The sequence below is a fragment of the Ochlerotatus camptorhynchus genome, unplaced genomic scaffold (assembly GCF_037179485.1).
Source record: "Ochlerotatus camptorhynchus isolate MF236.1 unplaced genomic scaffold, CSIRO-AGI_Acam_v1.1 ptg000070l, whole genome shotgun sequence".
Taxonomy (NCBI): Eukaryota; Metazoa; Arthropoda; class Insecta; order Diptera; family Culicidae; genus Ochlerotatus; species Ochlerotatus camptorhynchus.
Window position 1 is genome coordinate 3,569,745 of NW_027040560.1, and position 24,663 is coordinate 3,594,407.

At 42.7% G+C, this 24,663-nt stretch overlaps 4 protein-coding genes and 1 pseudogene across 5 annotated transcripts in view; 1 reads left to right on the forward strand and 4 right to left on the reverse strand.

The window, feature by feature from the left end:
* Positions 1-5,672, forward strand: part of Cad89D (cadherin-89D) — a 112,424-nt gene extending 106,752 nt beyond the window's left edge. For both annotated transcript variants that reach the window (XM_065217051.1, XM_065217052.1), the window contains exons 9-10: positions 4,935-5,255; positions 5,323-5,672. In XM_065217051.1, the coding sequence (XP_065073123.1) occupies positions 4,935-5,255; positions 5,323-5,377 (376 nt within the window). In that variant the 3' untranslated portion in view covers positions 5,378-5,672. The remainder of the gene's footprint in view (positions 1-4,934; positions 5,256-5,322) is intronic.
* Positions 5,673-5,674: 2 nt separating this feature from the next.
* On the reverse strand, positions 5,675-6,377 carry LOC135697491 (glutathione S-transferase 1-like). The gene has a single exon (XM_065217240.1). It carries the CDS (start codon positions 6,326-6,328, stop codon positions 5,705-5,707), a length of 624 nt encoding a protein of 207 aa, XP_065073312.1. The 5' UTR covers positions 6,329-6,377; the 3' UTR covers positions 5,675-5,704.
* Positions 6,378-13,841: 7,464 nt separating this feature from the next.
* Positions 13,842-14,790, reverse strand: LOC135697348 (uncharacterized; annotated as a pseudogene).
* Positions 14,791-17,473: 2,683 nt separating this feature from the next.
* On the reverse strand, positions 17,474-18,700 carry LOC135697350 (glutathione S-transferase 1-like). Its single transcript, XM_065216963.1, has 2 exons — positions 18,428-18,700; positions 17,474-17,974 (listed from the first exon to the last, which is right to left on the reverse strand). Exons 1-2 carry the CDS (start codon positions 18,698-18,700, stop codon positions 17,474-17,476), a joined length of 774 nt encoding a protein of 257 aa, XP_065073035.1.
* A 133-nt stretch (positions 18,701-18,833) lies between these two features.
* The window catches only part of LOC135697351 (uncharacterized), a 33,333-nt gene continuing 27,503 nt past the window's right edge, over positions 18,834-24,663 (reverse strand). The window contains exons 5-6 of the mRNA XM_065216964.1: positions 22,224-22,464; positions 18,834-19,385 (exon numbers count right to left, since the gene is read on the reverse strand). Coding sequence (XP_065073036.1) covers positions 18,891-19,385; positions 22,224-22,464 — 736 coding nt within the window. The 3' untranslated portion in view covers positions 18,834-18,890. The remainder of the gene's footprint in view (positions 19,386-22,223; positions 22,465-24,663) is intronic.

A 24,663-nucleotide genomic window follows, 5' to 3' on the forward strand; every position in this document is an offset into this window, starting at 1 on the left:
AAAATCGTGAAATGTGGGGATACTCACTGAGCAAATCAATTTTTCCTCGAGATTCCTCTAAAATCTGCTTAAATATGAGATAGCATAGCATAAACCAGGTTGGACAATGTCGTAGGTGGTACGTGCTCCAAACTGTTGTCCGACACTTACTTAAGAGAGATGCAGAGAACTCTACGACCCCTCATAAGTGTCACGGGAAGGGTGTTAGTAGGGAGGGTAAGCCATAGGATACGCCCAGCAGGCAATGCAATCGTTATATCAAGTATTTAATAAATAGAAGCTGTAAGTAGTTTATCTGTCCGTTGTTGCTGCCCATTACCTAAGCATATTATTCAAAACAGTCTTCAGATTTTGGAATTAAGAAACGATATCAGCTCGATCCTGTTGCTCCTTTGAGCCTGAAAATGTTTGTTGATCCTAAACATATGCACAATTCATTCTGATCGATAGGTAAGAGGTTATTAATAGTATGTGGAATCGTACATTAGAATGAAGATTCGCCCTTGGCCTAACTTCCACTGTCTAGCAGTGGAACCGCAGCTACAATAGCCCATTTCAAGAACGCAAGCATTCCGAAGCTATTTTTTTCACACATGAGGGCCCATGCATTAATTATGGCACTCTAAATCGAGCAAAAAATTACCCCCTCCCCCTATCGTGACGTTTTTCCTATACCTAATGCATTGCTTGTCACAAAATCTTAGACCCCCCTCTCCCCTTAGAGCGTGACATAATATATGCATCAACCCTGATAAGCCCCGCTCCAATACATTATCGATGCAAATATATACCATTGATAATGTACTGAAACTTTCAATCAAGCAGTAGTGCAATACTTGATTGACGCGTATTTAGTAAGTTTTGAAATGATCGTTTTTAATTAGCTGGATATTTCTTATCGAGGACAGAGGAACGAAAAGGTAAATAAACTTAACTGATCGTAACTACGCGTAGGTTAGAACAGTCGGTACCACATGCAAGGGATAAGAATTTGAAAATTTTCACTTAATGCACTTTTCAACATCACTTCTGTACTTTCAAATTAACCCTTTTTAAAATGAAATTGTAAATTTATAACATTTTCACCAGAACGAAAACGACGCAGTAAAACAAAAATACGTAATTTTTGCAACGCGGCCTACTTTGATCTCCTAAAATCTGCTTGAATGTGAGATCGGTCTAAAACACATTTCAAAGTTCAAAATTTCAAATATTTTTGCTAGTTTTGAAACTTGAATACTTGAAAAAATCCAAGCATCAGAATTTCCATTTTTGTTCCCCAAATCTTGAATCTCGAATTTGTTTTATAGAAACATGGAATTTCCATATAATGACGCAAATACTCTTGAAAATCTTCTACAGAACACTCTGAATTCACTCTACAATTCTCTTCATATTATTAATAATGTTTGCAGTGTAACATCTAGTAATTCCCCGATAAATTGTCCTGAAAAAAATCTCCCAGCATTCACTCCCAGTATTCTCCCGATGTTCCCATGGAGTTACCATAGGAATTCATTTTTAGTTCTGCTCACCATTCCCATTCATTCCTTGAAATACTCCTCGTAATTTCCTTGGAACTCTCTTTTGAATTTTCTTAAAATTATCTCCAGAATATCTTTGGAATACTCCTCGTAATTCCTTTGAAAATTTCCCCGACATTTCTTGGGATCTTTTTAACCGTTGGAATATTCCTTAGAATTGCCTTGAAATTTTCCTTACACAACGGAATTATTTTCAGAATTTCCTTTGCATTTGTTCTAAGTATTCATTTGAAGTTCTCCTCATCAAAATTTAAGTCAGAACTCCCTTGGGATTGCTGTGAAGTTCTTCTGGAATAAGTATCAGATTTAATGTTAACCTTCGTTTTAGCATACTACCTAAGTATTTTCTGAAAATTTCCGTGGAATTATCCTCCGGATTATTCTTCTCCAAGAAACTTCTTGAAATAATCCTTAGAATTCTCTTCCAAAATTTTCTAAAAAATCCTTAATAATTAACCTCGGCAATTCCTATGAGTTTTCATTAAAGTTTCCTTTGAATCCTATTCTTGTCTTAACAATGTCTTGGTAAGAGATTTTGCAAATTCCTTGAGTAATGAAGAAATTCCCTGAAAAGTCCAGATTTTTCCAGGAAAAATTAAATTTCCTGAATTACAGGTAGAAAACAATATGTTTTGTCCAAACATAAACTATTGCTTTAACTAGTCTCAAAAGAGAATTTTCAAATAATTGCGTCGATACTAGCTTAAATAGCTGAATTTGTTATGTAGATTATTATTTGTAATTAGTAAGCTAAAAATAATAAATTTTCCAGAAAAATCGAGATCATCCAATTAATAATTAAAATTAGTAATTATAAGATATAATAGTAGAATTAGACTCAAGCAACCACTTATACAAATAAGTTGCCCATCCCGCCTTAAACAGGCTTCATCAGAACCTACAAAGACTGATATAGCCGTTGCTCAGCTATGTATATTTCAATAACGCGAAATAGATTGCCAATGGTTACTCTGGGTAGTGATCAAAGTTCTCAAATGACAATGTCGACTCTACTGGAACTTTGCATGAAATTCAAATTTGTATGATGATCCAGTTTTATTTCAGTTTTGTGGGTGCATTTTGCCAGTTTTTATTGAAAAACTATTGGAAACCCTGGGTTTAAGAGTACGTTTTACTCACTCAGTGAGTAACCCCACTTTTTATGATTTAGAGGGAAATCCGATTTAATTTTTAGTTGCCCAAGCCGACACAATAAGCTTAGTCTAAATGATGATTGGGTTATGACCAAGGGGTGGTCACTCTACACACTCATTTTGCGCCAACTTTTTTTTCTCAGTGTGCCGCAGCTGTGCCGAGAGTGCTAGACATCGGACTGACATTGTTTGCTTGTGACTAATGGCATGTTTGGCATCCCGGTTTATTTGACAGTTCAAATGTTTTGTTTTGAAGCAACAACACAACTAGCAGTGGAATCCGAACCAAGAGACGATGATCCAGAGGCACTCTAGTAGGACATGCTCATACCGGACAAACTGGCCCGACCGGAAGATGGCGATTAAGTTCCTCAGTCCGCTCAACAAAGGCAACATCGTAACGCATGCTGATGGCATTCAAAATTTACAGCCGCTGCAACAAGCTTCTACTGATATTTCAATCGCTGGAACGGGCTCACACTATCTTTTCGCACCAGCCGTCGTTGCATTTTGGAAAGCAAGATTGTTGGTATGAAATTGACGAAAGCGTGATGATGGTCATCAATCAGGCACGGGAGAAGCTCTACTGTGGATCTAAATCGGCTGCGGAAACGATTGCTACTTGTCAACGGACTGCGAAAACGTAGAAGCAAGTCCTGGACCAATGTGACGAAGGTGTTCCTTTTGCTAAGGCTAGCTGCTTCAGCGGTGTCAGCAGGTTGTCTTCGCCAATGTTGCTACTCTCACCATCCAGTCGTCGACGTTTTAAGCGTCCGTCACTACCAGTACCACCGGAACGGCCATGTGCACGTTGGAGCAACCGTCATCGAAAGCCACCATCTCGCAGTTACAGCAAAATAAAAGCAAACTTATACTAGCCTAGATGATTTCGGCTGTTCTCCCCGTGGTGGTTTGTTTGTTGAAACCCGAGAGGATAAATACCGATATCGGGAGTACACCGGGAAGAATTTGCCAGGAGCGTGAATGAAGCTTTCTACACAGATGAACGATGAAATGGCGGGTGTATTTAGGCAAAATAACTGCTCGGCTCCACGACGAACAGCTCCGATCATCCTGGTCCTGGTAGATCGAATGCTATTCTCTCATTTTCAACGCAGTATCGATTGCCCTGATTTTGATGTACTTATTAACTGCTACTGATAGTGTACTGCTTCGGACAGGCATTAGGATGTGCGGTTCTGGGGAATCCAACTTGGTTTTGTGGAATCTGTGGCTGTTTTTGGCCGAAAATTCGCGGTTGCGGTTATACGAATCCAAGAATTGTGTAAACAAAAATAATTTAACGCATGCACTGGGCAGGCGCAGAGATAGCACAGTCTTGCTAGTAACTTCAGAGCTAATGACAATTTCCAACCATGGGTGCCAAACAATGTCAATGAGTGTGCCCTACTGTGTTTTTGGCACACTGTGCAACGTGACTTTTCGACCACATTTCTTATTTTCTGTGCTGTTGTTGTGCATCTAGTAGCATTTATTAGCTACTATATTCATAACTATTGATTCAAATACAAAGTAAATCTTGGCTTCTTTCTATTGGTGCACATAACATTACCATATTATGAAGTTTGTTATAAGTTTTAAACGAAAAAAGTAGTCATGGGGCTATAAATATAAGTAGGTTCGTCGGTATTGATGCTGTTTCTTCTTGAAACATACTAGAAACATAAGTTCAGACTGAGTGTTAAAGGCAATTTTATTTTAAAAAAATCAACGAAATTGATGGTACTTAATGAATGTAAAGTTGGACGTAGCTTAATTTGGTTTCTAAAAAAAAATAGAAATATGGCAGTAACTATAATAAGTCCTTAAAAGTACAAGGGTGCGGAATAATTTTGTTTAAAGAACGTTCATCATTACTATTTAGAAAACAAAAATGAACAACGAAGTAGTCTCAATAAAGGCGACTTTACCTTATGTAGCAATAGAAAACACTGTTTAAGTAGCTTAAAAATGTTAAACCATAAATTGTTTACAATAAATTACGCTTGAACGAATGCTGATCAACGGAAATCATTTAAAATTGCATGCCTCCTTGGTTGCGGTACGGTGGAATTAAACCAGTAACAACTCCATGTAATTAGAAACAAAAACAAAATACTAACATTATCGGTAGCAAACTTCTTCGACGAAGAAAGCTCCTCCCTTTCCCCGCTATCCGCAAAAAAACAAAAAACCCGTCAATCGTGTGATCACATCCAACAAAATCGCTTTTCAGCTTGATCCCACTGCCCAACATTGGCGGTGGTGGCGGCGGCGGCGGTGTCATCGGTGGAGGATCCCAGGATGTCCGGGCAACGGGAATGCGCAATACATCCTCCACGCTCGGTGCCAACAATAGCAGCGTTGCCAATAACAACCAGAACACCGGAAGCATCGGTGGCATCGGTCGGCCGATTACGCGGGTCGACATCCAGCCGGTGATCAATCGGGCGGATTTGAAAAGTTCCATCTTTCATCCGAACTTTCACCGGCAGTTTGTGACAAACATCAGCACCGAGTCGACGACGGTCGCACCGGTCAATGAGGAGAACAATAGGTTTGCACCGAAGTCACGCGGGAATTGAGGAAATTAATTAGGATTGATGATTTTCTGTTTGTTTTAGCGATAGCTATGAGGATTCGCTGAAGGACTCACTGACGTCCAATACGAGTCTATGACGAGAGGGGAACGCTCCCCTTAGCCGGGAGAGCTACTACCGTTGCCACCCTCGCCACAGCCAGCTGTACAGAATAGCCGATAGGACAAACCAAAAAAATTAAACAAACTACTGTTGAGACCCACAAGCAAAAGCCAATATTTTCTAGTATTATTTGTTGATTAGTACTTAAGACGTCGGCGGTGTTGAGTGTGAGGACAGAGTGAGAGGGAAACGAGTGCTTTCGAAGTGCAATCGAAGTAACCAGTGACAAAGATTTACTGTAAATAAAATCGTATTTTAATATGAAAATTTTTATACATCAAATTACCCATATTGCATATAATCGCTATTTGTATGAAGAGAACTCCTTTGCTCCCTGTTCGTTGAAATTCGATCCCGGGGCTACATCTTTCATGTGCTTGTACCATTCATAAACATTATGATAAGGCTTCAGATCGAAACCGAGCGAGTTCATCGTAGCAACCGTCGCCAGAATGCTCAAATCCACAACCGTCATGGACTCACCCGTTACGTAGGGTTGTCCTTCCAGGAACAAATCCAGCATTTTAACAGCATCCTCCAACGCTTCCAGTTTCTTGTCATCCCCTTCTAAACCACCGAATACCTGCTCGTGATAATACTCCGTGAATCTGTGATAGAGAATGCATGCATCAAAGAATAGTCTTTCGTTGACTTTGGCTCGCTTTGCGGGATCCTTCGGGTACAAACTATGATCCTTCCCGTACTGATCGACCAGATAGATTTGAATTGCTCTGCTCTCCCACAGGATGAGATCCTTATCCTTCAACGTCGGAATGCTATGCTGTGGGCTGATTCGACCGTAGTCCGGTCTCTGATGTTTCCCATTTATCAACTGTATCTCCTTCAGCTTCAGCGGGACGCCAAGAGCCATGGCCGTCATCTGTACTGCCCGGCAGGGCGCTGATCCTGGTGAGTAGTACAGCTCCATGTTCCAAACCTTCGACTGCTCTGCTATTTTGATTTAAACTTTCAAATCAACCAACGCAATAAGAACCAGTTTTCAACTGCACCGTCTGACTGTCTGTTCGACCGTTTCCAAGCAACTGAACCGAAGAACACACATGCGCCAGTGGCTCCTTCGATGCGTTGCGTTGGGTAGAAAAGAAGGCCCTGCTTCTTTGCATTCTTCGCTATAAGGCTTGCTCCGTCCACCCGCCCTGCCCTGCTCTTCTACCTGCTGATGCCACTTTCCAGTCAGTGTCTGACCCACTCTCTGGAGCCAGTATTGAATATCAAGAATCGTGTGAAATGTGTAATGAAATAGAGAGAGAGAGAGAGAGAGGAGAATGGAATGGGCAACCAAATATCAATTTTCAAACACGTAGGACATCGGTTATCGCGTTTAGCTTTTTTTTTATGCTCTGTGTTCTTCTGCGGCTATGTAGGGTGAGGGCTCCAATTGTACAGTAGGGTTTTCAACATGTTCATAAATAGTTACGAAATTTGAATCGCGCACTACTGTTGTACATTCTTGAGCCTCACCATAGTTGAGGTGCATCTACCCTAAGTAGTGACGCGGTTGTCGCGAAAAAAAAACAATCGCACGCGCCTCTAATTTGGAGACTTTGTGTCTGACAATTGTATCAGTATCGCTGGTTTGGCATTAAGATAATAATTAGGAAGTGTCGCACCGCATTGTTTTGATCGTGGATAATCAACTCCCTTCTCGTACCAGCTTGTCCTATATCTAATACATGACGGGTCACTAGTGTTGTATGATACTCTCCTTTTTTCCTAAATTGCTACGTAATTTGTGAATGGCCTCTTGTGGCTGACTAGATCTGTTGATGCAATAACAAAATATCAAATCAACTTTAAGGCATTTATTAACTATATCTATATATGAACGTATGTCAAATGTAGAGTCATTCTCCTTTTATCCGTACCATTCTTTGAAATAGGGACGTATCCATTGTATATACACATACAGCTCATCTATAGAAATGCTGTGTCATATGAAAAGCCGTTTACTCAAGTGAGGATATTTTGAAGTACCGTCAGTGGAGGTTACTTTGCATCAAGGGGACGACTCTATCTACGATGCCAGGAAAGGTTTGGTTTTGGTGTGTTTAGCTGCGCCCACGCTTAGTAGATAGAAAGAAGATTGATGACGATTCTGAAGATTTCCTGAAATGAATGAAGATTTTTTGTAGATTGATTTGCTAGAATTTTAGAGCGAGGAGTAGGCTGTGCGTGTGATCGAGCCTGACGTTTGTTTTTTTTATCCGTTGGGTTTTTTTTAATTGTCTATAATCCGGACTTGTTCATGTTGATCTTCGTCAAGCTACAATTTGGACTCCTACATCAACACATCTCTTCAGTTTCAATTGGCTATTCTTGGTGAGTTCGTTCCATTTTGTAAATTTTTATCTTTTCAAACCAGTAACATTGGGAGATCTCCTTTTTGTGGTGCGTTACTGGTATAAGATCTACCCAAAGTCGTGACAGCTTCGAACTAGGGAATCAGGATTTTCCAGTAATCAAAGGATTACATTTTAGTGCTTGTTACTTTTTATGACTTGATAATAGTGACAAGACTGGGGGCGACCCCGGCGTAGTGGTTAACATCCATACCTCTCACGCCAAAGTCACGAGTTCAAATCTCACCCCCGGACAAGTCACAAATGACCCAAGAGTGTTAAAGCGACTATAAAAAATAAAAAAAAAAAGTGACAAGACTCGGGTAGTGACCACCGCCGTTATGCATTTCTATATTGTATATTTCAAATCAAAAATATTGTTTATGTTCATAGAGTTTACATAATCCTTTTCCCTTTGTCCCCTTTTCCTTCTCCTTTTCCTTTCCCTCTTCTCTTTTCAGAAAGCGAGTAATGGCGCTATAGCCATAAGCCATAAAAGGCTAGGACAAGAGTTAGTGCTCATGTCCCAACCGTTAGAAGAAAATGGAGCATCACATAACCTTTCTAGCTTGATGCTTCCAACGACCAACCAACCGACCAACCTCGGTGCCCACTTTCGGAATTCCCACAGACAACGACGACCTACCGATCAACCAACCATTCTCCTGGGAAGAATTCTCGTTCGCTCTTAGCCGGAGCAACGGAAACTCGGCCGGACCGGATGAAATCGGATACCCACTGCTGAAGCATCTACCGCTCGAAGGGAAAACACAATTGCTCGAACTCTACAACCAGCTATGGACCAACGAAGAATACCCGGACGAATGGAGGGAAAGTCTCGTGATCCCGATCCCCAAAACAAATATAGGGACCAAGGACGTCACAGGATTTCGCCCCATCGCGCTGACCTGCTGCATGGCCAAAGTCTTGGAGCGGATGGTCAACAGAAGGCTCAAGCAATACCTGGAGTCTAAGGGACTGCTTGACCATCGACAGCATGCCTTCAGGCAAGGGTACGGTACCTCCACCTACTTCGCCACTCTTGGAGAAGTCCTGAAGGAGGCACAGGACCAAGGCCATCATACGGAGATCGTCTCGCTGAACATCTCCAAAGCATTCAACAGAACGTGGACACCAGCAGTAATGAAGAAGTTAGCCGAATGGGGACTAAAAGGACGCATCCTACACTTCGTCCGAAACTTTCTGACCGACCGATCTTTTCGGGTGTCGGTCGGAAACATCCAATCCAGAAGGTTCAGCGAAGAAACCGGAGTACCACAGGGTTCGGTCATCGCGGTCACCCTCTTCCTGGTGGCCATGAACGGGGTCTTCGACAAGCTACCCAGGAACATATATATTTTCGTCTACGCGGATGACGTCCTCATTGTAACGGTGGGCCCCACCCGGCAGAGGACGAAATTAAGGGCGCAAGCGGCAGTCTCCTCGGTGGTCAGATGGGCTGACTCCGTTGGGTTCCAGCTTTCCGCCGGCAAGAGCGTGCGCTGCCATATATGCACCACCCGGAATCGGAACAACGGACAGCCCATCATGATCAAACAGCAAGCGATACCGACCAAAAACACAATAAGGGTCCTGGGAGTGCTCCTCGATCGGAACCTATCCCTCGAGCCGCACTTCCAACAGGTGAAGAAGGACTGTCGTAGTCGATCCAACCTGATGAAGACCATCTCCCGCCCCCACCGATCCAACAACCGTGAAATCCGCTTCCGGGTAGCCCGAGCCATCATCGACAGTCGCCTATTGTACGGCGTAGAACTAACGTGCCTTGCCGCCGAGAAAGCCGTCCAAATCTTGGAACCGGTCTACAACGGATACGTAAGAACAGTCTCCGGTCTCCTACCCTCCACCCCGGCCGACGCCGCGTGCGTGGAAGCCGGTATTCTGCCTTTTCGGCTCGTCTACACCGCAGCTACCGCTACCAAAGCCGCTGCCTTCCTCGCTAAAACGTCGGGAAACAGCAGGATCTTTCTCCTCGACGAGGCGAACCGACTCCTCCGCACGGTCGCCGACGTAGATCTCCCTCCAGTGGCCAGGGTCCACTGGCACGGAGACAAAAGTTGGCAATCACATCAGATCAGAATCGACAGCCGAATCAAGGACCGCTTCAGGGCAGGAGACAACTCACTGGCTTTGCGCCGGACAGTCGTCGAAACTCTCGGGGCGCACTATCTAGATCACGAAATCAGGTACACTGATGGCTCGCTCTCCAGCAGCGGAGTGGGAATGGGGGTTTCAGGAGATAGTTTGGTCGTCAGCAATTCACTTCCGGCCCAGTGCTCGGTGTTTTCCGCTGAGGCAGCGGCCGTCTTTCACGCAACCACCCTTCCGGCCAATCGGCCGATCCTCATCGTTACCGACTCACAAAGCGCAATAATGGCCCTAACCGATGAAGCACCAAAGCATCCGTGGATACAAGGGACGGTAACGCAGGCGCCGCCCAACACCGTATACATGTGGGTACCCGGGCACTGTGGCATCCAGGGGAACGTGATCGCCGACCACCTCGCCGGCTCAGGCCCCATCGGACCCAGGTTCTCTGACAATGTTCCGTTCCAGGACATCAAAAAATGGATCAAGCGGACGGTTCGGAGAGCGTGGAACAACGAGTGGAGGAACAATCGAACTCACCAACTACGAAAAATCAAGGCGACCACCGATCCCTGGAAGGATCGACCGAGCCTCAAGGAGCAGCAAGTGGTGTCCAGGCTGCGCACCGGGCATAGCAGGGCCTCCCATAATTTCGGAGGAACACCGTTCCGGAGAACCTGCGAAACCTGCGGAGTGCCAGCCTCCGTAGAACACATCCTCATCAACTGTGTGGAGCTCGAGGACCTTCGGGTTGCCTTCGGTCTGGAGGGAACCAGCATACAAAGTCTGCTTGGCGACGAGTCCCCGGCAGCAGACGCCCTCATCGCCTTCCTGAAGGAGGCGAATCTTTTTTACAACATTTGAGTGTTTTCTGTTTGTGCTTTTGAATTCGTTGGCCCTTTTGGTAGTGTTTTACAATATTTTATATAATTAAACTAAATGCCCACTTGCCAAGATTGGGATCCTCCTTTTGAGGTCCCAATTCTTTTTTGTAATTTTTAAAAGAGATGAACTAGCCTTAGGCTAAAAATCTCTCTAATAAAGAAAAAAAAAAAAAAAAAGACCAACCAATCATATAATTACCAAAATCAGAACGTACGGTACGAGATGTCCACGTTTCATCCATTTATTGGATTCTGAAGCATCGTGTTTAAATCTTCGAATTAAACAGGCCCGATGTTTTCTGAATCATCTTGCCCCTTAAATGCTGCATAGTATGCCTGGCCGTTTTGATATGTGTAACGCATCTTCGATGTGAAACATATATCAAATAGACAAGAAAAATGAAGGAGGTATATCCATGATTTTCCAGGATGCTTTCAAGAACTGGCTGTGTTGGTGTTAGATTAGATTAGACAAATTCCTTTCAATGTGTGCCGTGTATCCAAGGCAAGCACCAACGACAGCCATTTATGGCGAAGGGTCACAGGACTGAACGTTTGCTTGAGCTGATCCATTCTGATCTCTGTGGGCCGATGGAGACAACGTCGATAGGAGGACGTCGATATTTCCTAAGGCGCTCGCCTTTTTCTCGAAATCAAAAGCAGACTTGTTAGAAGCGTTCGAAGATTTCAAGTCGTATGCAGAGAACCAGACGGGTGAGCAAATCAAGCGGATCAGAACGGACAATGGCAAGGAGTACGTCAATCGGGAGATGCGCCGTTACCTTCGGTGAGCTGGCATTCACCACGAAACCACGGTTCCGTACAATCCGGAGCAGAACGGGCTAGCAGAGCGGATGAACCGCACAGTGAGCAAGAAGCATGTTATGCGATGCTGAACTAGAGAAGCGATTCTGGGCGGAAGCAGTAGCCACTGCTTCTTACGTGGTCAACAGATCACCGACAAAAGGCCTACCGGTCACTCCCGAGGAAAGGTTCACTGGAAATCATCCTGATTTATCGCACCTTCGTGTGTTTGGAAGCGAGGTAATGGTGCACGTTCCCAAAGAGACGCGACGGAAGTGGGATGCGAAGTCTGAGCGGTGTATATTCATGGGCTGTACTCGAAAGCGTACAGGGTGTACAGTAGAGTGATGCAAAATTTGACATTTTTGCTCCACAATACTTAAACGATCCCAAATCGGATCCTGACTGACCTCTCAAAATTTGAACCCATTTGGTGAGAAACTGAGATGGCACAAGCCATTTGAAGTTTGTATAGGAATTACTATGGTAAAACCAAGATTTTTGTTCATGTCTATCTAGTAATTCACCATATCGGTCTGCTTCAAAAGCTTTCAACTGTACTTGTAGGAAATTTTCCCAGCTACAACTTTACTGAAGACCACTTTTTGCTTAAATGCAAGGATCGAAAGTTATCAATGGTTCAATGCGCTGATGTCTTATGACCATGCTCAATCAACTGCTCAGCAGGCAACATTGGTGTTTCTGGGGCGTTGAATAGGACACAATAATCATGGCTACTATGTCACACTGCAAAATACAGTGTTGCCTACAGAGCAGCTGCTTGATCATGTCATAAGTTTACCAATCTCTTAAATAATTAATAACTTTTTCCTGTCTCGTTTTACATAGAAACGATCTTCAGCAAAGTTGTAGCTGAGAAAATTTTCTATAAGATTGGCTATCGAACTGTTTCCCAGCTCAATATGGAAAAAGACTAGAAGGCAATGAACAAAAAGTTGAGATTTTCCATAGTAATTTACATGTAAACTTCAAATGGCTTGTGCGAAGTCTGTATCTAACCAAATGAGTTGTAACTTTGGGAGGCTAATCAGGACCCGATTTGAAACCATTTAAGCACTGTGGAGCGAAAAAGTCAAATTTTGCATCAGTCTAGTGTACAGTTTTAAAGCGCAGAACGTAGTAGTTAGCCGTGACGTGATATTTTTGAGCGAAGACCGAATAATGCTGAGAGAAGCTGATCCTGCCGTACAGGCAACTCCTATCGAAAAAGAGGATGCGGAGGAACATGGCGTTGACGAAGGTGATCACGAATCACTAACGGATGAGGACGAGCTCAGTGAAAGCAACAAATCCGAGAATGGCGACAACGATGATACTTTGATTGATGCGGATCAACAACTTGCTGCGCTCCCTAAACAAATAGAGGACCCACAACAGTTGGTAAGGCGCAGTGCGAGGGAGCGCGTAACTCCAGGCAAGTATCAAGATTTTCATTTGGGTTTCGGTATTCTTCCTCACGTATTCTTCCCAAATTTCCCAGTTACCCAAGGTTTCGGACAATTTGAATGTCGAGCCACAGACGTTCCAAGAAGCGATTATGAGCGATGAAAGCAACCGTTGGAAAGACGCAATGGTTGAGGAGCGTTGCTGAAAAATCAAACCTGGCAGCTCAACGATTTGGCAGAGGGAAGGAAAGCACTCCGCTGCAAATTGGTGTTCAAGATCAAGACGAACCCCGAAGGATCCACAGAGCGATACAAAGTCCGCTTGGTAATCAAGGACTATTCTCATGTCAAGGGCATCGATTACGAGGAGACTTACTCACCCGTGGTCCGGTACTTGATGTCGTTAGCTGCCAGAATGGATCTCAAGATGCATGAGATGGATGCAGCATTTCTGCAAGGTGAGCTGAAAGAGGAAGACATATATATGGAGCAGCCGGAAGGATTTATCACCAACGGAAGTCCGAAGAAGGTTTGCAAGCTGAAGAAAGCGCTGTACAGACTGAAACAAGCCAGTAGAGTATGGAACCAGAAGCTGGATGGTGAACTCAAGCGCTTTGGACTCACGCGGTCGAAGTTTGACACGTGTGTCTATTTCAAAATCGAAAACGAGAAGATTCTCATTGTGGCTCATTGCTCATATGTGTCGACGACCTACTGATGTTTTCCAACAACCAGCGGTGGGTGAATGCTTTGAAGAAGCATCTCACAACGATCTCGGATTGGCCAACAGCAGACCTATTCACTCAATTGTCCCATTAGTATGTAGCACTGCAAAAACTTCCGGTGGAACTTTTCCGACACGGCTGATGTTGTTGTTGTCAATTGTAAACCCCACGTTTAATCGGCTTGTCAGGAATGTATCCTATCTTTCTAATGCTAAACATAACAGGTTTACTTATGAAATTTTGCTGGGATACAACGCAATCGTTAGACAACTCATTCTCCTCGGGGAATGTCTCCTGTTGCTCCATGTAATGCTTCATCTTCGTCCTACAAACCGCCGCTAGATGACCTCTTTTGCTGCAATTGTTGCAAATGCTATTGTGGCAACGACAGTTTGTTCTAATGTGGCCACGTCTGCCACAAACATAACACTCGACTTCTTCACTCGATGATTTCATCTGTGGTTTTTGGCTCCTCGTGTTTCGTCCGGTCCAACCGTTGTCGAACTATGTTGATCTGCTCCGCTTCAACGTTCTTCCGTTCTTCTTCCTGTTCGTACTTCAAAGCGAGCTCTCTGACTTTCTCAAATGTGACGTTTTCATCTTCCTCGCACCGCTTATGATTCTGTTGGTTAGGTTATGCTCAAGATGGTTACCAAACTTGCAATTGGCAGACAACCGCTTGATCCTGGCGATCCACATGTTTACATTTTCCGGTCTTTGTTTGAGACTGTTTATCAAGATTGATACTTTCTTGTTTGTCTTCCAATCCTGCCGACCTAAACCATTCTTCCAATTCTAGATAGAGCTGGAATTAGGGCCTAACAGCTTTTGTAAACAATGACTTCTCTTGGTTATTTCTAGGAATTCAAGACACGCCCACGCAAACCAACATTACCATCGATTAGGAGAAGACATCCCCTACCTGTTGGTGATATTGTTTTGCTTGAGCGAGCCTTGAGTGTCTAGAAATAATCGAGCGAAGTCATTGTTTACAAAAGCTGTTACGCCCTAATTCCAGCTCTATCTAGAATTGTTTCTTGAACAATTGCCACTCCTCCTCTTCCTCATCGAATTTCCGAAAACTCGCCGTACTGGCTGCCATTTTTCTCAATTGCACATCCTCGTTGCCCATATAATAAACACGCACGTGAGTTGATTGCTGAAACAATACTGGCTTTATTGAGAGAGCAAGATTATTGATGTACGAAGTTTGACAACTTTCTATTACCCGGTACTGAACAAATAGTTAATCTGAAAATAATAAGAGATTATATTTTGGTTAAACATAGGGTTTTTTATCTAATTTCCGTCCTACTAAGCACTACCCGCGCTTTACCTCTATTTTTTGAACGGGTTTGTACAAAAAATGGAATATTTCTATCAAAGATGACTTCTAAATTTATTCACCTTTCCATACTTACCGTTGGATTTGATAAAGGATCACAAATTATTGAGATATTGTTGGCGTACAACAATTTGCCATACAATGAAACTACTGGAAGCGGCTCCAGTTCTGATGGAGGAGGCTTTTTGGATAGCGGAAGATAAAGTGTTTATTGTGTTGTATCTTTTGACTATATATTTAAGATGTATTGTATAGTGACCAAGAATCCTCGGCTCCGTTAAGTTAATTCGGTTGAGCCTTACCAAATAAATTAATAAACAAAAAAAAATCTAATACTGTTTCTTGATTCAAAATTCGTCCTACGAGTTTCAATTCCGTCCTAACGCATTGAAACGCAATAAGATTTTCTTCGTCCTATGGATAAAGGTAGAAAAATGGGAATCGCTAGGAGCGCTTCTTTTGTTTTGAGAACAATGAGCGTAAATATTCATACAATGCGCTCTAATGGGATTTATGTTGAAGCTAATGAACTAACGCATCGGAACAAACCTATTATTGATTTGTGCATGGTGAAATCATTGATATTATTGATCTTTTATGATCGATAGTACGGAAATGGGCGATTACGACGAAGTGCGCTCTACCCTATACAAAATTCATTACAAAAACAAACTACGAAATAATAGAAGAGTTAGTTTTCGGCAAATTTTACGTGCTTGTATGATTTGTATGGTTTTGCTTATCTACGTGTTCGGGTTTTTATCCAAACCATTTGTGGAATAGTTCTACCATTTGGGTTAACGTTGATTTATGGTATTTGTTAATTAGGGCTGCTTCACGGATCCGATAAAAACATAGGCTCTTTTTAACACAAAAGCTGATCAGCATTCACAAGCTGCAGCTATGTCGTCGCAGTTAATAAAATCACAAATACAAGTTAATACTTCACTGAACAAAAGCTTTCAAATCTTAGCACAATAAACAACTGGTTTCGTAATTATAGTGACAGTTATCTGATCGATCGATATTCAACAATTTTATGTAGAAAAGAAAAACGAAGTGAGCGGTGGCTCAAAGCCGATAACCGCGTGCGTGTTGACATTGCGTGTCATCAACATTGTCGTGGCCACCTGTTGGATTGTTTTCGATACTATCATCCGTAGAAATTACACCTTAATAATCATACTTCCATGTGAATATAGTACCGTAGAAGCTCGTTCATTTGAACAGCTACGGTGCGAAGAGGAATCAGTCAAACAAATTCTAAATGAGCGCGGTTTGCATTTTTAGCCATCCAATTAACAGGGTTCTACCAACCGGTCAGCACTTCAGTTACCATTTCAGTCATTTGTGATTGGTCCACGTCCCTTTCAAATTGTCTCATTATTTATTAACGGCTCTTATTTAAATTGACGGTGGATGTCAAATTGACGTTTCCCATTCATCTTAGTGGTGCTCAATTTTTATTCGAGTAATGGATTAATCCATTAACGAATCGAAAATTCAATTATTTTAATAGGCTGTATCATGCCAAATAAGCATTAATTTCTCCAGAGGACCCATCGTTTCATATCAAGGTTGCAAATACTCATTTCAGTTTAAAAAATGTTAGCGATTTGCTGAGTGAGTGAGTGATAAATCAACTAGATGACTATAGTTCTGGTTAAGTTCCAAATACTTTAGTTTTAAATTTAAACGGGCAATCGATCTCACTTCACCATAGAACACAAGCAGTTCTGAGTTGTTACAAGCAGTTCTGCATTGCAGTTTGATTTGGAAAATTTACCCGAAATATTCTGCAGATCGGACATACAACTTAGGTAATCTTTTGACGACTTTAAAACAACCTTGACTATCGAAATCATTTTTTTTCATGGATCAACAGGTTGTTGAGGCTGTTTAGTGAATTGAAAACCAATTAAATTGTAACCAATTGAAGCGGACCTCAGATGTAGCCCGTGAATGAAGCATGAAATCTATTGAAAAATCTCTGAAACCACGAGCATAAAAACTGGATTATCGCTAAACCTGTTTCTTTGCTTACCTCCCAAAGTGAGCGGAAACTGCGGAAGGAAATAAATCCACACAGAAAGACGGCGGTGTGTGCTTTTGCTCGCTTCAAAAGGAATTTATCAACTTTTGCTGCCCGTCGTCGTCGCCGTCGTGTTCGTGGTTGCACGCCGTTGCTAACTTTATTATTCCATTATTGCACAAACATCTCATGCCCGGCTCGCGGTTTCCATTATTATTCATGAAGGAGAATGAGCCATCAAAGCAGGCTGTTTCTTCGGGATTTCTTTCGAACTAAAAAAAAAATCAATAAAATCATGACTTGCTTGGTTCCAAAGATTCTTAATCAATGATTCGAGCTTAATGTAAAATCGAAATTGTGCTTTGCCTTATGAAATACTTGTGTGCTTTTGATTCGTGTTGGTGGACTTTACAATCCGGAAAGGAACTTGTCTTTGAATTCATCTGCGCCAGCCTGGTTCAGGTCGTAGCCGGGGGCGTTCTTCTTGCACCGTTCGAGCCAAGCATGCACATTGGGGTACTTGGAGAAGTCGAATCCGGCGACCTCGTAGGTAGCGGCGGAAGCAGCCAGGCTCAGATCGGCAATGGTCAGCTCATTGCCGGCAGCGTACTGGTGGCCCTCCAGGAAGGTGTTCAGGAAGCCGACGGCTTCCTCCATCTTCTTCAGGTTCTCCGGATTGGCAGGCTGCTTGGCGAAGATCTGCGGGTACCAGTAGTCTCCGAAGCGCTGGTAGAATACGCCCATATCGAAGTACAGCCGCTGGTTGACGAGGGCACGCTTCTGGGCATCCTTGGGGTACAGTTTGTCGTCCTTGCCGTATTTCTCGACCAGATAGCTACAGATGGCACGAGATTCCCACAGGGCGAAATCCCCATCGACCAAGGTCGGGATGGTGTGCTGAGGGTTAATCTGCGGAAGAGATACTTGCGGGGTTAATTAACATTGATATTGATGGATTACATCAATCCTGAGCGGTGCGGTGTCGTGACTCGATTGTTTAACAAGTGCAAAACATTCCTGTCGTCTATAGAGAGAAGAGGGAGATAAATAATTACAGTGGTATGCTAATTGGGATGACGTGGCGTTTATTGTTGGTTTGTGGTGATTACAACACTGTAAATAAAGCAAGCGTTGCTCGTCTTCCCAAAATAAAGAAGTGATAGCTGCTGCGATAAGATAACCTCAAAGCTACTGAGACGGTGATTTGACCTTATCGAAAAACGGTCTAGCAGCCTCTGCCCACTGACGATTGGTTTCAGCAGCAGGAGCAATCTTCTGGATTCGGCCGTACCATTCGTGAACGTTTTTATGACTCGAAAAATCATACCCAGCCACTTCGAAGGTCTTCAAAGTTGCCAATACACTCAAATCTGCCAGCGTTAAGCTATCTCCTCCAGCTAAGAATTGTTGACCTTGCAAAAATGTATCCAGAAATCCCAAAGCTTCACCGATTTTTTTGTAGTTCTCCGGATTGGCCGAAGCACCTTCGAAGATCTGTGGATAGTAGTAGTCGCCAAATCGTTGATATAGGGTTCCCATGTCAAAGTACAGACGCTGATTGACCACGGCTTGCATCTGAGGATCCTTCGGATAGAGTTTGTCATCCTTGCCGTATTTATCCACCAGGTAGATCATGATCGCTCGGGATTCCCACAGCGAAAATCCACCGTCTACCAGCGTCGGTACGCAGTGCTGCGGGTTGAGCTTTGAAACAAAAGGATCCTTCAGAATCTTCAACGCTTAAACAAACTCAAATCAAACCATGCACTTCAGTAGCCAATCAAAGATATTTATTCAACTTAACAAATCATAACAAACACACTCATCACTTTTCGAAGTACTTGGCAAACTCCTTGCTGCCGGCTTCGTTAATCTCGGCACCGGGAGCTTCCTTGCGCAGTCGTGTGTACCAGCTGACCACATTCGGGTACTTGCTCAGATCAACCTTGGCGGCGTCGTACGACGACACCGTGGCCAAAATGCTTAGATCGGCAATGGTCAGCTCATTACCGGCCACATACTTGGCGTCCTTCAGGAAGGTGTTCAGGAAATCCAACGCATCCAGCATCTTCTTTTCGTTGTCCGGAACGGGAGCCTGCTTGGCGAAGACCTGCGGGTAGAAGTAGTCGGCGAAGCGCTGGTAGAGGGTGCCCTGGTCGAAGTAGAGCCGCTGGTTGACGACGGCCCGCTTCTGGGCGTCCTTCGGGTACAGTTTGTCGCCCTTGCCGTACTTCTCGGCCAAGTAGGCAATGATGGCCCGCGATTCCCACAGGGAGAAACCATTGTCGACCAAGGTCGGGATGCAGTGCTGGGGGTTGAGCTGTGTTGGGTGGGGTTGGGAGGGTATGGATTAATTTTCGGCGGGATTTAAGAGAAGTGACAACACGTAGACGGACGAACATGGATACAGGATGGATGATTGCAGAGAAATCCGTTTAGCCGATGAAGCGAGAGTGGAGATGTGCGATAGTAGAGTGATAGATTCGAAAGCTGAAATTACTTGAGAAAACATAATCCAAACTTTTAAAAATATATAAGCGTGTGATTGTGGTCGGTTTTTATGAACTTGATGCATATCAGCGAACTTTAGGACAGTTCCATTAACTTCAGAAAAATAACAGAAAAATTATAGAATTCAGCGAACTTCAGAAAAAATCAGGAAAGCTCAGAGCACTTAAGATCAATTTCTAAAACTTCAATGATTTTTCATGAATATTATGGAGTATCAGAAACATTCAAAGAACTTTCAAAAACCTTAGGAAAGTTCCGCGAACTACAGGAAAGTCCAGAAGCGTAGGGAAGTTCATAGACATCAGGGAAATTTTATGAGCTTATTTGAAGATCAGAGAACTTCACGACTGTTTTTGAACTTCCCTGAAGTTTCTTGTAGATCTCGTAAAGTTCCTGGAATTTTCTTGAAGTTATTTGTAATTTCAACAATAATCCAGGAATTTTACAAGATCTTCAATAAACTTCAGAAAATTTCAGGGAAGTTCAAATATCTTCAAAAAAGTTTAGAGAGCTTCTGAAAACTTCCAGGTAGTTTTATGAACATCCAAAAACTTGAAGGAAGTTCCAAAAATTTCAGGAAAATTTTGAGAACTTCAGGTCCGTTAGATTAATTTCAGAAAAATTACAGAACTTTCTCCGGAACTTTTTTTTTTAACTAAGACCAGAACATTTCAAAGAAGAGTGGAATATCATGAACGTCAGGAAAATCGGCGGAAGTTTGGGATTTTTTTTTTGCAAGTTCAATTAACTTCAGAAAAATTGCGGGAACCTTGAAGAAGTTCTGAAAATTTCATGGAAATTCCAAGAATTTAAAAGAAGTTCAGGACTGATCGGAGAACTTCACGAACGTCTAAAACAACATGAACACTCAATCTAGCTCGGCAAAAACGAACACCGCACGGATTAGCTCGGTATTTACTTTTACTGAGATCTCAATTTGATAGCTGAGATCCCAGCATAATTCTCGTTTGTTGGCCAAATCTCAGCGATTTTTTCACTAAAGGAGCATCCATAAATGACGTAGTATATTTTTGATCAATTTTAGACCCCTCCCCCCCCCCCTCGTAGCGTATTTGGCTATATCCAATACATGGCCGGTCACAAATTCTGAAACCCCCACCTCCCCCCTCAAATGCTACGTCATTTATGCATGTTCCCTAAGTCCCAGCAAAATAAAATGCCGAACTAGTCGGCGTTAAGTCTCGATGAACATTCCAAATGGTCCTATCTGCTTTGATCGCTTCTCTTCATCGACTTTCTTTTTTCATAACTGCTATGCAAACAGATTACGCGCTAATTCAACCACATAGTTTGATAAAGGAGGTTCTTATCTAGCGTCCAAAACGTCAAATACAACAGGGAAAGGTTTTACAGTTGAGTTATTGACGAAAGATAAAGTCAATAAAGAGAATCGATCATTGGACCTTTTGAAATGTTTATCTAGAAGTGTGTTGAGGTTTCAAGATCTTAAAAGTAAGCAATAGTAAGTTTAGTAAGTAGAAAGTTCCATTCCAAATTTCGAGAACTTCAATGAAGAGGATCATAGAGGTGCAGGACCGTGCCATTAGCTTTAGAAAAATTTTCAGGAATTTGACTGAAGTTTCCAAAACGTTAATTAAGTTGAAATAAATAGCCATTGGCATATGTTAAACAATTCGATTTTTGTGATCCCAGCTAAGGTCTCCAATTGGTAATTGAAATTTGAACCAGTCTTGAAATGAGTATTTTCCGACTAATTTCCATCACATACATTTACGTGAACATGTCGAACTCATTTTACATGCTTTGCAACAATTGCACTGTTCATGCCAAGGTCAGACAAAATGTAAAATATGACACAGCATGAACCACAAGCTGCGCTGTCATTGTGACGCTGCAATCATGCATAAATCCCCGCCTACTACCCACGTCGCGACAACGAGAATAATGTTGCTAACCGCCCATTTCCAGATCGGGGAAATAATTCACTGCAGTTCCCTTTTCCGCATATTATCCCATTGATTGCATGAATGCCTCGCTTGGCAGCCGACATGCACACAAGCATAAATGTAATTGACAACCAACCCGCACAAATGCACAATTTACATGATCTCCGACCACGTAGCACTCCCACGGTGCTGCTCGAGATTTCACCGAATGATCGGAATGTCGTCCATAAAACCAATCTCCAACCGACCGCGACACGCGCACCGTGAAAACCTACCTACTTTTGAAAATTAAAACGGTGAACAAATCATAAAACAACCGAAAACAGGAAACGGCGGACACTCACTTTCACATTAGGCCGAGTCGTTGAGTCGGATCACGCCAACATCCATCAAATTCTCCAGTTTTTCTCCCCATTACTGTGTTCTTTTGAAATGACTTGCCACAATTGCCCTGCTCGGAGATAAATGATTCGTCGGCTTGGCTTGGTGTAGAACCGACACTCAATAGGCAGGGGATAGACAATGGAGGGGGCAAAGATGGCGTTTTTCAGGCTTTTTTCTCTCAAGATGAACGCATCGGTACGCCAACGTGGCCTACTACTAGTTAGAGATAGGGCATGCAATGAGATTTTTCCGTTTTGGCACGGCACACTGAGAGTCACGACACGACACACCATTTTTTCACATGCACATTTCACAGCACAGGAGGAAAAACGTACCTTGATGAACTCCGGCTTCATGTGCTCTCCGGCCATCAGGTTGGTGAGCTTGAGATTCAGCTCGACGCCAACGGCGGCCGCGGTCATCTGGACGGCACGGCACGGAGCAGATCCTGGCAGGTAGTAGAAATCCATTTCTGTTGGATGCAGACACGGATGGATTAGAAATTGCACAATTGTGTGAACACTTTTCTTTCGCTTCAATACTAACTGGTTTGAGAACAAAACGATGAGGGAGATTCAAAAGAATTCGAACAATTAACACCGTACAGGAACAAGGCACAAATTTTGATCTTCAACCGGCGAAGGGTACGAATCAACTGACGCCAAACGGTCGTCGTTTTTTCGAGATATACGGCTGTGGCAGCGGCAGCAAAAAACACATCCACGAGCCCGGGCAAGTTGGTTGGAATGAGACAGACGAAATCAATAGCCGCGTTCCCCGCCAATGACCCCCATCTGGTGCCCCCCCCCCCCTCGCTCTCCACCTTCCCTTTACGAGCTGGTAGGACGCTGCCGGACAACATCATATCGACCTAAGTGCATGCAACGAGCGAACGAGTGCTACCGGCAACTCCAAATTTGTTTGACCGGCATGTGCCGTGGTGACTGACACACACAGCTGAAAATCTCCGCGGGAGGAGCACAGCCGGCTTTGGAGCTGTGTTGTTGTTATTCGAGCAGTTACCACGCAACGCCCGGACAGGGTTGTAGTTTGTAGTGCATTTATTTTATTATTGATGAGGGCGTCGTAATAAATTAGTGTCTGTTGAATATCCACATAGATCTAGAAAACTGCATTTTCTGCGAAGTGGCTACTCAACATCATGCTCATACAGTCATTTAATATAAATTCCTTATTAATTGAAACGGCTCAAACTACATATGCAACACTATCATTAGGTCGATGTTTCCACATCATTGTGTTGCAATTCAATGAACTGAAGTAGCTACATACGTCGATAGTGAGTGTCGTTGATATAAACCAACCCGATAGTTGATAATTAATGCCATTGACGACGCATCCATAGCATACTACGACCACAACCATAACACGACAATGATGACGAACCGTTGCAATCCGATACCAAAGCAAAGAAGAAAAATTGGCCGTTTGAAAACTCTCGCACCTGTATCTATCACCTATCGTTTTGGAAAAGTTCCGGTTTTTTTTACGATTCGTGTGCGGAGCTACGATACGTTTTCGAAAATAAGTTTCTATGCTCAATAAGCTTGAACAGGTTGTTAGTGTGATTTAATAATAAAACAAAATTAAACCAATTGTTCACTTTAGCAAGGGGACCAATTTGGTTTATGATTGCATCGGGAAAAATCCACAACATATAAACATTTTTTAGGGGAATTTCAACAGTTGAAATACGATGAGCTGGAATTCTAGAGCATTCCAACACCCCTTAATAAAAATTACCATGAAAGAAAGCTTAACGACGTGTTTGAGGTATCATCCAAACCATTTGTGGGATAGTCTACCCATCCGGGATACAGTTCGTTTATGGTACTTGTTTATTAGGGACAGCCATCTGGAAAGAAATGTGACATCATCATGAATTAGTATGATGCTTGCAAATCATTCTCCTTCCCGGAATGGGCGCATCATAATGGTAAATTGAAGCAAGCCGCGATTCTTGCTACAAGCTGGTAGTGGTAGTGATACATGCATTAGGGTGCCAATGAATGTATGGAAAAAAAAGTAAGAGGTTGTATCCAAGACTCGACCGTAGGATTACGTGCTCGGTATCAATATTTGGCGACTATGTTAGGGAAACCACTATTTGAAGGCAATCGGTGATAACTTTGATCACCATTCCAACAGTTGGACATTTGTGTAATTTTCAATAGTGATCTACTAAAAATTAATAAAGTATTCATTCAAGCACCTTTGTAGAAAAATTACCAATCGATTGGTTTGTTTAGAATTAAAATACATCCGCTAATGACAGAGTTATAAGTGGTCAAAACCTGACCACTTTTCGTAACGCGGTTGAATTGGTTTTTTTTTAATAGCACCCCCAATATGTCAGCGAAAGACGTAATCCTACGTCAAAAAGTGACCGTCGAATTTTCATAACCGATTATGTACAAAATGTTTATTTACTCGAAAAAAGACCCTGTGCAAAATTTGGGCTAATCGGACATGATTTAGGGGTGGCGCAAAATTGCCAAATTTCGAAAAATCATCCAAGGAGGATGAAATTTCGGTTTGCGAAAAATAAGATTGTGATGCTAAATGACTTAAGAATGTTATCTGTAAAAACAGTTTTCTTTGTTTGTCAAAAGTTTACTTTCAGGGCTAGAATACGTTTTGAAATGTTTCCAAAGGGTGGTTCATTTATTTTAATGCAAAAATTGATCAAATATTTTCGCTTTGTTTAACAAATGAAGGGCTTTGGATCTTTTGTTGTCCAAAAATGATCAATAC